Source organism: Schistocerca serialis, chromosome 8 (assembly GCF_023864345.2).
Source record: "Schistocerca serialis cubense isolate TAMUIC-IGC-003099 chromosome 8, iqSchSeri2.2, whole genome shotgun sequence".
NCBI lineage: Eukaryota > Metazoa > Arthropoda > Insecta > Orthoptera > Acrididae > Schistocerca > Schistocerca serialis.
This window is the reverse complement of record NC_064645.1, coordinates 34,388,963-34,405,846: the sequence shown is the minus strand read 5'-3', so window position 1 is coordinate 34,405,846 and position 16,884 is coordinate 34,388,963. Positions and strand designations below refer to the sequence as shown.

General features: G+C 46.0%; 1 protein-coding gene across 1 annotated transcript in view; it reads right to left on the bottom strand.

Moving 5' to 3' along the window:
* The window catches only part of LOC126416542 (uncharacterized), a 121,520-nt gene extending 109,096 nt beyond the window's left edge, over positions 1-12,424 (bottom strand). Inside the window, exon 1 of the mRNA XM_050084287.1 lies at positions 12,223-12,424. Coding sequence (XP_049940244.1) covers positions 12,223-12,424 — 202 coding nt within the window. The remainder of the gene's footprint in view (positions 1-12,222) is intronic.
* Positions 12,425-16,884: the final 4,460 nt, after the last annotated feature.

The window sequence follows — 16,884 nt, the reverse complement described above, 5'->3', positions numbered from 1 at the left end:
ATGAAGGGGTGTCCTGTGAATGACGTCATCCGTTTCATGTCGAGGCAATAACGCCCATTCTTTCTGCAGCGCTGCCCACAGTCTTGGAGAGTGGTCGGTGGATAGTGCCAAGATGCAAGCTATCCGCCTAATGCATCCCGGACATGTTCTACAGGATTCAAATTGGAAGAGTGAGCAGGCCACGTCATGCATGTAATGTCTTCCATTTCCAAGAAGACATCAACCACCTGTGCACTATAAGGTCAAACATTATCAGCCATCAATACGATGTTTGGGCCCACACCACCTCACAACAACTGCAGATGAGGTCCTGAGATCTCGTCATGATACCTGACAGCAGTTAAACCCTGCCAATTTACCTGTACAGTTTCATGAATCCCACCAACTTGCATTACATGCACAGCAATTTGACGCTATGTGTGTAGCATCTAGTTCCACAAAATGATTCCGTTCCTAAGCTGTTGATAATGCTGGGGATCAAACCGTGTTATATTCTACACCACAGAAACCTCCAGCAATGTTCCAGGTAAATATAATCCCTGCTGACACTATTACGGATCCTCCTCAATATCGGTCTCTTTTCACAATGTTTGGTTCCCGAAATCATGTTCCACATTCCCTCCAGATGTGAATCCGTCAAGAATCAATCTCCAGACTTAATTGAGACTCGTCTGTGAAAACAACATTGGTCCACTGTTTGACTGCCCAGGTGTCATGTTGATGATTCCACTCTGGGTGTTCCCTTCTATGAAGATGCATCAGAGGCAGCAGACATACAGCAGGTCTCTGACAATAAAGGCCACTCTGCCGAAGCCTTCTGCACGCCATTTGTATCAATATAACATGTCCAGTGGATTCTGCGAGCTCACATGGCACTTGCTATATGGCACTAAGGTGGTACTGTTGTACTCTTACGGCCAAATTACAGTCCTCTCTTCTGAAGTCACATGTGTTAAGCCCTGGCCTAGTCTTCAGTATACAGTTTTGGTCTCTATAAACTGTTGCCACATCTGAGAAACAACAGAACAATTCACACTAAGCCATCGGGCCCCATCAGTTTGTTGCGACTGTCCTGCTTCCGTTCTTTCTAAGGCACTCTCCCACAGAGAGTCTGGTAGGCATTTTCTCTGTGCCATACTGCACCTTCTGTGACTGTGTACATGGCGATTGTTGTGGGACTACCCAGCAAACACTACCTTGTTTCATAGGAGTTCTGATGTCATCACTGGCACGGTTATCTGTTGACCGGAATGCCATCTTCCATGTAGAACAAGATCGCATGGGCTTCTGGTGGTTTGTGTGATTATATCATGAATTAGGCACAGGACAGGGAAATAATGGTTTGTTGTTTTAATTTTGGACACCAGTGCATGTTGTGAACCTCCCCAAACTCTACATGTATTGCTTTTACTACGAGTTTGTGAAATCAAACTTCTCCGTCCTTAAGTTACTTTGTATGGATGCAAACAGTTTCATCTTCTGGGTGAAATGCTGTGATCCATATAAAGTAATTAGGTACAATCTGGAAACATTCAACACATCTGGGTACATAGCCGACAATCCTTTTGGCGTAACACCTGGAAACGGGAAGGCTATCAGCGTGATGAAAGATGAGGTGAACGGTTCGCAGATTGTGGTGATTTACACGTGCCACATATGTGCAGGATGTGGATCGTGTGGGTTCACAAGCTCTCACATTTGAAATGTGCAAGGTGTGACTCCTTGAGGGTGTTGGTGCAGCTCCACATGTATTGTGCTAGATAATCTTCCCATGAAGAGGCCATGAGGTACGTAGTGCACTACCGCAGAAAGCGGGGCTGTCCTGTCGTGAAAAATGGTTCATCTATGGGGATGGGATCGGCACCGTCCTGTGCTCCCACTATTCATTGAGGTGATTAAGTGTGTGGCTGTGTATTTATTTGTAAATAGTTGATGTCTACAGGTGAGTATGAGTATGTGTAGAATAGGTGGATGGCCGAGTGTCATAGTTGCATGTATATATTCCGTATAAGAAAAGAAATGAACAGAAATGATTGCGTAAATGTAAATATTCTAGATATTGAGAGAAAATGTAAATACTGTCTATATTAAGTGAAGAAAGGAATAAGAATGAAAAATGTAAATAGACAGATAATGGGATATATAGTTCTTATGATCTTGTACCCTTTAGTCATAAAGATATACAATTATTGTATAAAAAACTGTGTGTATAACAAATAGCATTGTCAATAATTGTTAAAAATTGTTGACAAACAGCAACAAATAATTATAAAAATAAATTGCAGAATCAAAATTATTTGTAGTAAACCATAAAGTTAATCTGTAATATCACTGTTTTTATTTCCAAACCTTTTCATTAGATAACTGTTGTTTACAACAAACCTAAATCTCTCCGCATGATGCTCAGACATTGAAGGAAGGGGCTTATACACAGCCTAGCTAGTTCTGTAGGATGATAAGAGGGAGGAGGAGGATATTGAATCTTATTGGTCCATTGGGTTTCCTACCATGTTACTGCACTCCCATTGGCTGAGTCTCCCACCAATTTTATGTGACGTGATCAGAATCAAGTTATGTCATGATCTAGTCCATTTGCCTAACACATGTGGGAGGTTGGTTGAACTGAATGCTCATAGCTATGCTATTGTTAAACAGTCAATGGTTATGGCATTGTCATATCACAAGCCCATACTGATAACACAAATGAGGGCTACCAAGATCCTGCAGCATCTCTTGATTCCTGTCATGGTGTTTTGGGAAGCTTGCTCACCAGAAATGATTTGTTAGCTGATGTTTACCTGTGCTCATACCTGCTCTGCTACACAGCTGTAGGGCCTACACTGTATTATTATTATTATTATTATTATTATTATTATTATTAGCAGTAGCAGTATCTGTAGTAGTAGTAGTAGTAGTAGAGGTAGTAGTAGTGGCAGTGGTCAGACACAAAGCAGCTGAAGTCCTCCAATTTCTGCCAGTTCAGAAGCATGGAGTCCAACAGTCAAGTAATTTACAAAAAGCAGACCTAAGTATAGTGCACACATTTTAATTTGATCGATTTTTAAAGGGGGGTGCTGCATGTGTCGTGTGAAGTGAGTGTCATTAGAGAGAGAAGTGGTGCAGAGGGAGTGTGTTTTGGAACAAGTGTGGACAGTCAGTTTTCTTCCCGGGAAAGCATTGTGATCCACTGAGAACTGCCTCATCATTCTATGAAAAAATGTTACTTGAAATAAGTGGTACCAATCATCCATTGAATCATTAGCTCTTGATTAAAAAAAAACTACCTACAAGAACTAAATGTCATGTATCTTTCATTATTTTAAAAATGGAAGTGTTCAAATAAAAATCTCTTTTATTCTAAAGTTTAGTTAGATGCAAATTTTGGTGGCCATGGGCGGAGGGGAGGGGGCGGGGGTTACTAGATAATATCTAATTGCACCCATGGCTACTAACTCAGAAAGTTTGGGAACAACTTTACCAAAAAAAGGTTTCACCCATCGTGATGATCATTCACCAGCTAGAGAGATGTGCTGTTACACATCACTCTACTGGGTTGATATGTGTCACCACAGCATGTTCTATTGGAAAACATCTGGTGATCTTGCTGGCTACAGGATTACCTCAACATAAGTCATACAGTTCGTAGAGACACATGCCGCGTGTAGACTAGCATTGTCCTGTCGAAAAATGGTACTGTCACATCAAAGGTAACACTTGAGGATGCAAGGTGTCTGTGGTGTACCGTTGTGACATCAGAGCTCACTCAGTCAGTACTAGTGACCTGAAATCATACCAGAAGGCTCCCCACACCAAAATGTCAGGAGACACACCACTGCGCCTTTCCGAAACATTGGGAGAATGGGATCTCTCCGCAGGTTGCCGCAATACTCGCTGAACTGGGTCATCCGGGGCAATGCAAAACTGGGATTCATTGTTGAAAACAACATGAGACCATTCGTGTGCTGTCCACAATTCCCAGTCATGGTGCCAGTCCAAAAGCAGACATTTGTCTTGCGGTGCTAACAGTATGGAACGGTAATTTCTTAATCCAGTTACTGCTAGTCTCTGACCAATGGTGAGGGATGTCACAGAGTGCTGCAGAGAGCCCATTATTTGTTCTTGGAAAGCAAGTGCAGACGTGAAGGGGTTACAATGTGCTCGGTGCACGATACGGTGATCCCTTTTGTGGTGTTCAGGTGTGGTCAACTGGAACTTGACGGCAAGTAGGCGTGCCATCACGCTCCCGTGTGCTACGACACTGAGCCACTGTCACAGTTGAATGTCACACAGAAATTAGAGCAGCCATCCAAATGGAGGCCCACAATGAAGGCGTCAACGGAGACGATCAATCCCACCCGTCAGCTTTGACCCGTGACGTAAGGGTGTTGTGGTGTACGACATCATGACAGCGCGGAGCTTAGTTTGTGAGTGTGTTGTGTTTTTAGATGTCATCTTGTTGCGGTTGGTAGTGTCCTCTGGTGGTGTGTGAATGGTCCACGTGTTATGCAGTGTATTGGATTCATTTGGACGTTGGTGCTTGCAGTGTGCATTTTTCAGTTGTGACTGTTATAGAAGAACGTAAATTAGTTTCAGTGAGTTAAGAATTAAGTTTCAACTTTGTTTATGTTACTGTGGTGTCGTTTGATGTTATTGGTTTGCCGTTTGTCACAGGGAAAGTCGTTTAATTCAATTCGTGGCTTCTTTTGTTAGGTATGGATATGACTTCTAAGTTTAATAGTGCGTGTCTGCAGACTGAAATGGGAGATGACATGTTGTCCATCATTAAGTTTCTGCAACGTTTTGGGCTTGTGGCGGAGACAGTGTAATGCGGCGTATGCAAGCAGAATATGTGAATTGGGGGTTTGTTTTGGTTGTGTTTTTTTTTGTTTTTTGTTTGTTTGTTTGTTTGTTTGTGTTTGTGTGTGTGTGATTGGGGTGGCTGATCTAGTGTGTAGCACTGGAACTTTTATGTGATGAGTAGTCGTTTTTTTGGATCTATTTTTCGCGCGTTGTGATGTTCGGTGGGGTTTTCATGTGTTGTTGGGTTGGTGCTATTTACTGCTTGTGTTGGTGGTTGATGTTTTGTTATTGGCACTTGTGGTTCATTTATGTATCTTTCATATTTCAAAATTTTTTTTTGTAGCATCAGTTGTATTTGTGCTATATAGGTCATGGGAAGTGAGCTATTCCAATTTGTCGTCGTAGCTATGTGTTTTGGTATCGTGAGTTGCTGTTGACCTATATAGGTCAAGGGAAGTGTCCGATTCCAATTTTTGTTGTTTTAGGTGTTGGTTTTATGGTATCGATAGTTGCGGTGTGATTATAATTTTTGGTGAGTTGGTTTTTATTTTGTGGTACCGATAATTTCGGTTGAGCTACATAGGTGAAGGGAAGTGGCCGACTCCTGTTGATATTGTAAGCGTAGTGGAATTTTGGGATTTTGTGGTGTTTTTATGTCGTCATTTTGTGTGGTTTGGGATCGTGGTGTGTGTCTGTATGTGTTTATATTTAGTTTGTCTCCACCCAAAAAACCCCAATTTCCCGCGCTGGTCCTGTTAGTTTGATTATATTTTTGGAGGGAGATGTGTTTGTTGGTTTTATATGTATTTTCGTTTTTATTGTCATATTTATGTAATGACATCATAGGCGCCAAATTGGAGAAGTTGAGAATGGTCGTTTCCGCCATATTGGTGACGGAATGGGTCAAAGCAGACGGGTGGAATCGGACGCTTTCGTGATCCCGAACACAGAGATGCTGCGTAATAGAGTCGGATGGCATTATCAGCTCCTTAGAGAGTCTGAAAAAGCCTTAATTGACCCCTGCTTTCTTCACACTGATCACTCAACATCTGACACTATCGACGGCCATGACACACCCTACCAGGCTCGGTAACACAACTAATGCATTGTGGCGCCGTTCTACATGTTACAGAGAATTGCAGCTCTGATCATTTACATAACCACTGACGGTATATACACTCCTGGAAACGGAAAAAAGAACACATTGACACTGGTGTGTCAGACCCACCATACTTGCTCCGGACACTGCGAGAGGGCTGTACAAGCAATGATCACACGCACGGCACAGCGGACACACCAGGAATCGCGGTGTTGGCCGTCGAATGGCGCTAGCTGCGCAGCATTTGTGCACCGCCGCTGTCAGTGTCAGCCAGTTTGCCGTGGCATACGGAGCTCCATCGCAGTCTTTAACACTGGTAGCATGCCGCGACAGCGTGGACGTGAACCGTATGTGCAGTTGACGGACTTTGAGCGAGGGCGTATAGTGGGCATGCGGGAGGCCGCGTGGACATACCGCCGAATTGCTCAACACGTGGGGCGTGAGGTCTCCACAGTACATCGATGTTGTCGCCAGTGGTCGGCGGAAGGTGCACGTGCCTGTCGACCTGGGACCGGACCGCAGCGACGCACGGATGCACGCCAAGACCGTAGGATCCTACGCAGTGCCGTAGGGGACCGCACCGCCACTTCCCAGCAAATTAGGGACACTGTTGCTCCTGGGGTATCGGCGAGGACCATTCGCAACCGTCTCCATGAAGCTGGGCTACGGTCCCGCACACCGTTAGGCCATCTTCCGCTCACGCCCCAACATCGTGCAGCCCGCCTCCAGTGGTGTCGCGACAGGCGTGAATGGAGGGACGAATGGAGACGTGTCGTCTTCAGCGATGAGAGTCGCTTCTGCCTTGGTGCCAATGATGGTCGTATGCGTGTTTGGCGCCATGCAGGTGAGCGCCACAATCAGGACTGCATACGACCGAGGCACACAGGGCCAACACCCGGCATCATGGTGTGGGGAGCGATCTCCTACACTGGCCGTACACCACTGGTGATCGTCGAGGGGACACTGAATAGTGCACGGTACATCCAAACCGTCATCGAACCCATCGTTCTACCATTCCTAGACCGGCAAGGGAACTTGCTGTTCCAACAGGACAATGCACGTCCGCATGTATCCCGTGCCACTCAACGTGCTCTAGAAGGTGTAAGTCAACTACCCTGGCCAGCAAGATCTCCGGATCTGTCCCCCATTGAGCATGTTTGGGACTGGATGAAGCGTCGTCTCACGCGGTCTGCACGTCCAGCACGAACGCTGGTCCAACTGAGGCGCCAGGTGGAAATGGCATGGCAAGCCGTTCCACAGGACTACATCCAGCATCTCTACGATCGTCTCCATGGGAGAATAGCAGCCTGCATTGCTGCGAAAGGTGGATATACACTGTACTAGTGCCGACATTGTGCATGCTCTGTTGCCTGTGTCTATGTGCCTGTGGTTCTGTCAGTGTGATCATGTGATGTATCTGACCCCAGGAATGGGTCAATAAAGTTTCCCCTTCCTGGGACAATGAATTCACGGTGTTCTTATTTCAATTTCCGGGAGTGTATGTATGTGTACAAAGTGACACTGACATACACCCACTTCTTCTCAGTGTTTTACACTTGATTAGGGTCTTTCATCTTTAACCATAGAAGTTGTGCATTTTAACCCCAAATTTTTGACAAATCAATTCTTTTATAAAGTACTCAAACATTCGATGTTGTTTTATACATAGGAGTTCAATTCATTAAAGAATCAGGATTGGTTGTGCTTTACTGGTACTAACTATGCAAAAGAGAAACTGTAATAGAGAGAAACAGCTAAAACTATAAACTAGACAAGTATGGGGATTACATCTACATACATACTCCACAAGGCACGAGTACGTGTCACAGGGTACTTTGTACAAATACTATCGATTTCCTTTTCTATTCTACATGCATATCGAACGAGGGAAAAATAACTACTGGCTACGTGCCTCTGTAAGCACAATAATCTCTCTTACCTTATTCTCATGTTCCCCATGCGAGATATATGAAGACATGCTGAAAAGTAATATCTCCATATTTTTAATGAGAAAACTCTTAAAGCTTTTTTAAATAAAACAAACTTTATTAACAACCTGCGTCATTACTCTTCACACCATTTCTCAGTGGAGCCAACTTGACGACCAACACATTTCTCCCAACGAGAGACCAGTTTGTTGATACTGTCACTGTAGAACGTCTGACTCTGTTGACAGAGCCACAACCTCATCTCCTCTTCCACAACTTCATCGCTATCTAAGTGAAGTGCTCGGCAGTGTTCTTTTAAGTTTTGGAAACAGATAAAAATCAGATGGGGTCAGGTCAGGACTGTGTGGAAGATGATCGATGATAGTGAACCCGAGGCGTCAGATAGTTACAGATGACACTGTGCGTGTGTGTGGTCTGGCATTGTTATTCTGAATGAGAAGGTGCCCCACGAGTGGATGAACTCTTACAGTTCATGCTTACAGTTTTCTGAAGGTCTCGCAGTACCTTGTAGAGTTTATGGTTGAGTCTTGTGCCTTTAGGCAGTAATTCCAAATGTACCACATCTTGAACATCACATAACACTGTGAGCATGGGTTTGTGTGCTGATGGCATGGTATTGAACTTTTTTGGCGTCGGTGATCCTTTCACAATATTGTTTATGGATCCACCACCATCATGTTCAAAATGCAAAAGAAATTGCTGACAGATGTCCAACCTCCTCCGTTTCACGTCAGGAGTGAGCATTTGAGGCACTCACATTGCACCCAGTTTTCTGTGCCAGATTTCTGAAATGGTGGCCTGTACATGCTCTCATGAAATGCCACACTTAACTGAGAGCTGGGTCCGTGTTATCAAATGTTTTTCTCTGCTCCAGTGAGCCTCGTTGGTTGACATACACTATGTGATCAAAAGTAATGGGGGCACCTGGCTGAAAATGACTTACAAGTTCGTGGTGCCCTCCATCGGTAATGCTGGAATTCAACATGGTGTTGGCCCACCCTTAGCCTTGATGACAGCTTCCACTCTCGCAGGCATACGTTCAGTCATGTGCTGGAAGGTTTCTTGGGGAATGGCAGCCCATTCTTCACGGAGTGCTGCACTGAGGAGAGGTATCGATGGCAATCTGTGAGGCCTGGCACGAAGTCGGCGTTCCAAAAAGGACCAAAGGTGTTCAGGTGAGGACTCTGTGCAGGACAGACCATTACAGGGATGTTATTGTCGTGTAACCACTCCACCACAGCCCGTGCACTATGAACAGGTGCTCGATTGCGTTGAAAGATGAAATCGCCATCCCCAAATTGCTTTTCAACAGTAGGAAGCAAGAAAGTGCTTAAAAAACCAATATAGGCGTGTGCTGTGATAGTGCGGCGCAAAACAACAAGGGGTGCAAGCTCCCTCCATGAAAAGCACGGCCACACCGTAACACTGCCGCCTCCGAATTTTAGTGTTGGCACTACACACGCTGGCAGATGACTTCACCGGTCATTCGTCATTCCCACGCCCTGCCACCGTATAACCAGATTGTGTACCGTGATTCGTGACTCCACACAACGTTTCTCCACTGTTCCATCGTCCAGTGTTTACGCTCCTTACACCAAATGAGCCGTTGTTTGGTATTTACTGGTGTGATGTGTGGCTTATGAGCAGCCGCTTGGCCATGAAATGAAAGTTTTCTCACCTCCCGCCTAACTGTCCTAGTACTTGCAGTGCATCCTGATGCAGTTTGGAATTCCTGGGTGATGGTCTGGATAGTTGTCTGCCTATTACATATTACGACCCTTTTCAATTGTCGGTGGTCTCTGTCAGTCAACAGACGAGTTCGGCCTGTATGCTTTTGTACTGTACGCGTCCCTTCAGGTTTCCACTTCACTATCACAGCGGAAACAGTGGACCTAGGGATGTTTAGGAGTGTGGAAATCTCACATAAAGACATATGACACAAGTGACACCCGACCACATTCGAAGTCCGTCAGTTCTGCAGAGCGCCCCATTCGGCTCTCTCATTATGTCTAGTGACTACTGAGGTTGCTGATATGGAGTGTCTGGCAGTAGGTGGCAGCACAATGCACGTAATATAAAAAACGTGTGTTTTTGTTGGTGTCCGGATACTTTTGGTGACATAGTGTATGTGGTCGTCCACTCCGAGCTCTGTTAAATGCTTTGAGGTCAGCACCAGCTTTACCACCATTACGAACACGAACAGCCCAGTTTCGCACGTTGCTGATGTCGATGCACCCATCACGGTACACAGCTTTTGCTCTTCTATGGCTTTCAATTGGAGGCACAGTTTCTGTGGTTCGAAACTCGAACACAGCACGCTCTTTCTCACGCACCATCACAGTTACGATACACACTGCCATGTTATGCACCACAGTTCGGAGACCCCAGCAGCAGAAGGTTGCAACCTGGGTCAGCGAAGCGGCAAAGTTGGTCAAGAGATATGCATGACATATAATACTTCCACTGATATTGAGAACAGAATAAAAAATTCGGAGGCATTAGTTTTCAGCACGCCCTCAAACATCGAAGGCAGCATTTTGGTCCCACGGTCTTTCCTTCAGCACCCCCTCAAACATCGAAGGTAGCATTTTGGTCCCACGGTCTTTCCTGAACACAGATTCTCTGAATTTATTCAAACAGAATTTTGAGATAATTTCTTCTCAGGATTCCCGTTTAAGTTTCTAGAGCATTTCTGTTACCGTTTGTTATGGAAATTGCTAAGTTGTTACAGTCATAACAGCGTGTCTTTGAATGTGTCCTATATCTGTTGCGACTATTTGATAAGGGCCGTGAACATTAGATTAATACTCTAGGATTGATCACATCAGCCACTTGCGTGTGAATTCCTTTACAGATCTTTTGAATTTACCCACAGCCCTTCCAACAAATCTGAAGTCATAATGTTAATTTTACACGATTTTCTCACTTCATATCGCCCCAAATACGATATGACGTGCTGAGCAATTCCACTGTAAACTTAGAAATGATATAATATCGACTCGTTTCTCGCTCAACAATCATCCACAGCTGTGAGACCGGGACCTGCACTGCCCGCACATACGCAGATGTTGCACAGACCTCCACCCCTCTCGAGTTAAACACTCCCCACTAATACTGGAATACCACGCACTCCATCTCACTTTCTGCGTCAGTGTGCCCTTCCCCTCCCCACTCCTGTACCAGTCAATAAAAGTTCGCAGACGTTCCGAAACACCCAGTGTACCTTTCCCTACCTGGCGTATCGCGCAAAGTAGACTGACAACGCTACACCGTGTCCCCTACACTCGGGAACTGGCACCGAGCCTCTGTCACCGTGTCCTGCCCTCTTTTATGTCTCTGTACACCCTGTGTCCTTCCTGGAGTAATTCTCACCACTTTCCAGAGCCGCGCGGGATTAGCCGAGCGGTCTGAGGCGCTGCAGTCATGGACTGTGCGGCTGGTCCCGGCGGAGGTTCGAGTCCTCCCTCGGGCATGGGTGGGTGTGTTTGTCCTTAGGATAATTTAGGTTAAGTAGTGTGTAAGCCTATGGATTGATGACCTTAGCAGTTAGGTCCTATAAGATTTTCACACAGACACACTTTCCTGTCCCAGACTGTGTGATGTCCGGCTGTCCTCCCAACTATGGCCTACCCTATTTTTTCTGTTCCAAATAAAGGCTGCAGCCCACCCTTTTCCTCTATAACTGCGACCCTAGGATCTACACCCCGCCTCTCGACCATTCCCAGTACGTGTGACCCGTCGTTTCTCTCATCACATCCTCTTCATTCCCACCAGCACTCAAATGCCTCTCCTAGAAAATACCGTCACGAGTCCACGGTACCTTCAGCCGCAAACTCTTCGAAGACTGCACGTGTCACCTCTTTTTTATTCCTACTGACGTGAAGGGTTATGTGGAGCACCTACAGAGTTTCAGAAGACCGCTGCACGAAAACTACGAGACAAAGAAAAATGACACAGGTCAGTAGATAGTCGGCAAGTTTCGATTCGTAAACGCACCGCGGCAGACGCGCGGAGCACTACGTGACAGGTGTACCGGAATGTAGCGTACAGTGGAACAGTACGCGTGTCTTCGAATTTACTAAATGTGAATCCACTGAGCCAGTTCGGCGATTTTCTACCGAGTACCGGGTAAAAGCTGCAATGGAGAAAAAAGCCACGAGTGCTACGACACATTCCGAGAGACCGGCGCAAAGGAAGGGGCCGGATCGAATCGTCACTAGAGAAGGTGGAGCACGCGTAGTAATCGTTTGTAAAGGGCTCAGAGAAATTGTCTCGCGAATCGAAACTCTCGGAACTGGTCTGTTCACCGGTGTCTGTGTAGGCCTCGCGGCTTCCGCGGAGTCGCCTTGTGGAACCCCGCCGCGCAGCACTCACCGGCGCTGCAGGAGGTGTTGACGGCGCGCGTGATGGTGGCCCTGGCCGTGGCGACGGCGCCCTCGCTGGTCACCACGCAGATGGCGTGCTGCGTCTCCGTGTCTGCCGGCCCCGGGGCCGGGGCGGGGGCGGGCGCGCCGCCCACCACAGCCGCCGCCGCGGCCAGCGCGCTCGCCACCACCAGCAGCCGGCCGACGGCCATCGCCGACTACCGCCTCTGCTCTGCTCTGCTCTGCTCTGCTCCAGCCACGCCGGGCCCCAAATAAACGGAGCGGACTTCCGGCAGCGCGGCGCGCCTCTCCAGGGGCTAATTCTGGCACCGCGGCCGCCAGCTGCTCACCAGACACACACACACACAGGCACGCCAGCCGAGGCTCGTGCAGGCAGCCCAGTCAGCGCCCCCGCGAGTGTGTCTCGGCGCCGCCAAGCCACGCCAAGTCTAACAGAGGGACACCCGTCTGAGGTCGCTCTCTGACACAGTCCAAACTGGGCACGACGATAAAAGCGTGACAACGAAGAGTCGGCTCAGGTGTCAACACGGATAGCTTTCGAGAAGATGGCGGTCGACATTTCTATGCGACTTCATCGGGATACTCGCGCAGCGTTAAACCCGATCCGTACCTTCACTGCGCGACAACGACGGTGCTGTTGTTGACGACAGCGCCACTAAAGCAGAATTACTAAACACTCTTTTCCGAAATTCCTTCACAGTAGAAGACGAAGCAAATACTCCAGTACTCGAATCGAGAGCGACTACCGACACGAGTAATTTAGAAGTAGATACCCTCGGTGTAGTGAAACAGCTTGAAACACTTAAGAAAGACAACACTTCCACCGCAGATTGCGTACCAGTCAGGTTCCTTTCAGAGTACGCTCATACAATAGCTCCGTACACAGCAATCGTATACAACTTCCCGCTCGTACAAAGATCTGTACCCAAAGGCTGGAATGTTGCACAAGTCACACCAGTACCCAAAAAAGTAAACAGGAGTAATCCGATGAATTAAAGACCCGTATCACTAACGTCGATTTGCAGTAAGATTTTGGAACATATACTGAGCTCGAACATTATTAATTATTTTAGTACCTTCAACATTGCAGTCCAGTCAGCAATCGTGATAATCTAATATATAAAAAACTATCAGCCTGATAGGCTGATAGTTTCTTATATATTATGAATCATATCGAACTAAATGATTTCTTCAGACACAGCCAACACCGATTCAGAATATATCGTTCTTCTGAAACACAAATAGCTCTTTATTCTCTCGAAGCAATGAGTGCTATCGACAGGGGTTGTCAAATTGATTCAATATTTTTAGATTTACCCACGGCTTTCGAATCCGTTTCTCACAAGCGTCTTCTAATCAAATTTAGTGCCTATGAAGTATCGTCACAGTTGTGTCATTGGATTCGTGATGTCCCGTCAGAAACGTCACAGCTCGTAGCAACTGATGGAAAGCCATCGACTAAAAAACAAGTAATATCTGGCATTCCCCAAGGAAGTTTTATTGGCCCTCTGTTGTCCCTGATCTATAGAAACGATTTAGGAGATGCTTTTAGATTGTTTGGAGATGATGCTCTGATTTACCGTCATGTAAGTCACCAGATGGTCAAAACCAAGTGCAAAATGATTTAGAGAAGATATCTATATGATGCAAGAAGTGGCAGTTGACTCTAAAATCATGAAAAGTGTGACGTCATCCTCATGAGCAGTAAAAAGAATCGGCTAAATTTCAGCTACATGACAAATCACCTTAATCTATAGGCTGTAAATTCAACTAAATACCTAGCAATTACGGCTGCGAGCAACTTAAATTGGAAAGAACACTTAGAAAATGTTGTGGGGAAGGTGAACCAAAGACGGCGTTTTATTGGCAGAACACCTAGACGATGTAACAGATCTACTAAAGAGACTGCCAACACTACTCTTGTACGTCGTCTTTTCCAGTACTGCTGCACGCTGTGAAGTCCCTACCAGATTGGACGACGGAGTACGTCGAGAAAGTTCAAAGAAGGGCAGCACGTTTTGCATTATCGAGAAATGGGCGAGAGAGCGACACAGACGTGATACAGGATTTGGGGTGGAAATCATCAAAACAGACGACGCGCTTCTCGTTGCGGCGGGATCATCTCACGAAATTTCAGTCATCAGCTTCCTCCTCGGAGTGCGAAAATATTTTGTTTGCGCTCACCTACATAGGAAGAAATGATCATCATAATAAAATAAGTGAAGTCAGAATTGGCACGGAAAAATTTAAGTGTTCGTTTTTCTCACTCGGTGTTCGAGAGCGGAACGGTAGAGAAGTAGCTTACAGTTTAAGGTGGTTCGATGAACCTTCTGCAACGCACTTAATTGTGAATTGGAGAATAATCACGTAGATGCAGATAGCAGCACAGTGGCTAAGAGCAAAGTTCGAAAATTTTCCCCCTCGTGTTCATATCCAATCTTATGTTTTTTCTTTTGTTATCATGGAACTATTTTGTACGAGATCGTGAAATACAATGTAATTAAATGCAGAAGAAATAAAAATTTCAGATCTTATTAAAAATCGATTTCATCATCGCAGTTGACACGGAGAACTGCTACCAACAGTTTTCGTTTGTTCAAAATGGCTCTGAGCCTATGGGATGTAACATCTGAGGTCATCAGTCCCCTAGAACTTAGAACTACCTAAACCTAACTAACCTAAGGACATCACACACGTCCATACCCGAGGCAGGATTCGAACCAGCGGTGGCGCGGTTCCAGATTGAAGCGCCTAGAACCGCTCGGCCACAACGTCCGGCCTCTTCCTTTGTCTCCAACAAGTTAGTGGCAACTTTGGTCCTCGAGTCCATTAATGGAACGACACAAGATTACGTACGCAATAGCCAGAAAATCCGGAAAACTCACAAAAGAAACCTATCATCAGTTTCTGGGCAATATTTTGCTGCATTACGCAAAAATGGAGTTGTTTCTGGTCATTATTGACTCGTAGGGAGGGAAAACGAGCCCTCTTTATATAGTCGGATGTTTGGCGATGAAATCGGAACACCGACATGTTCATTAAAAGTAATTCCGCCAAAGTGTACGCCATTGTGTAAACACTGCGACGTGTGCTTTTACTGACAGGTAAAATATCCATTGCCGGCCGCTGTGGCCGAGCGGTTTTAGGCGCTTCAGTCCGGAACCGCGGGACTGCTACGGTGGCAGGTTCGAATCCTGCCTCGGGCATGGATGTACGTGATATCCTTAGGTTAGTTAGGTTTAAGTGATTCTAAGTTCTAGGGGACTGATGACCTCAGATGTTAAGTCTCATAGTGCTAAGGGAAATCACAAGTAGGAGAGATGCAGTACACACCTCGATCCATTATCAACTGCCTCCTGTCCGCCACCACAGGTCTGCGCAGCCGAATGCCTTGCGAGGGACCCGGGTTCGCTTCCCGGCGGGGTTGGATGTACTTCGTCCACACGGGGACCGGCTGCCGTGTAGTCCTCATCATCGTTTCATCCTCATCGACACGTAAGTCATCCAAGAGGCGTCAACTGAACAGCTTGCCCCAGGCGGCCGGTCTGCCTGACGAGAGGCCCTAACCACGAGCACATTTCATTTCACTTGCAAGCTCCAGCTTTCGAGAAAAGCCCGGTACTGCAGAATTGTCCCCAGATCGTCGGGTCTTTTCCCTACTGATGTTCAAGTACAAAAATGCGATTGTGGTACAAATGCCTCTGCATGTTGCCCTTGGTGCTACGCATTTTTATGCTTTGGAAGTTTGTACGAACGCATGAAGCAGAAAAATAAAAGATAAATGCACAACAGAAATTGAAATACTAGAATTTTCATGTTTTGAATTTTCAGTCACTGTTAATTATGTAAGGCTACATAACATTTCTGATGATACAAACTATTTTTAAGAAGATGTGAAACGTTTATTTCTTTTGTTAATAATTACATTTTATTTTGGGACTCGCAAAAATTATTGACTAGACGTACTTCCGCTGCAACAAAATAAGACAAAACATGAGACTGGATTTGCTCGCGGGACGCGAAATCGGAAAAAGTCCCAGCCACTGCGCTACCAACTTAACTGCTTTCACACCGAGCGAGGTGCCGCAATTGTTAGCGCACTGGACTCGCATCCGGGAGCACCACGGTTCAAACCCGTGTCCGGCCGGTCTGATTTACGTTTTCTGTGATTTCTCTGAATGGCTTCTGGCAAATGCCGTTATGGTTCCTTTGAAAGGGCACGGACGATTTCCTTCCCCATCCTTCCATAATCGGAGGTTGTGCCCCGTCTGCAATGACCTCGTTGTCGATGGCACGCTAAAAGCTAATCTTCTCTCTCTCTCAACTGGTTTTATGTTGCTGGCGAGCACTGATAAAGTCGGGTCGAAAGGTCGACGTCAGTTTCTGGGAAACTACTGAGTGTTGGAACTTAAGCCATGATAGATGACTTTATTTTCACCCTTCTTACACCATGCTAATTTTTGACTACAGCAGAGAGTGTGTTATCTATGGCGGGTTCCCACTGTAAGTAATTTAGATGTGAAATTTGTGTTAAAATTAATCATTCGTCACTGTTAAAGTAACGGCTGCCCAGAAATTTCCCGAACACTTTGTTAACGGTAACTGTAAATGTTATGTGGCATTGTTTGCAGTCATATCCCGCGGGGTTGGT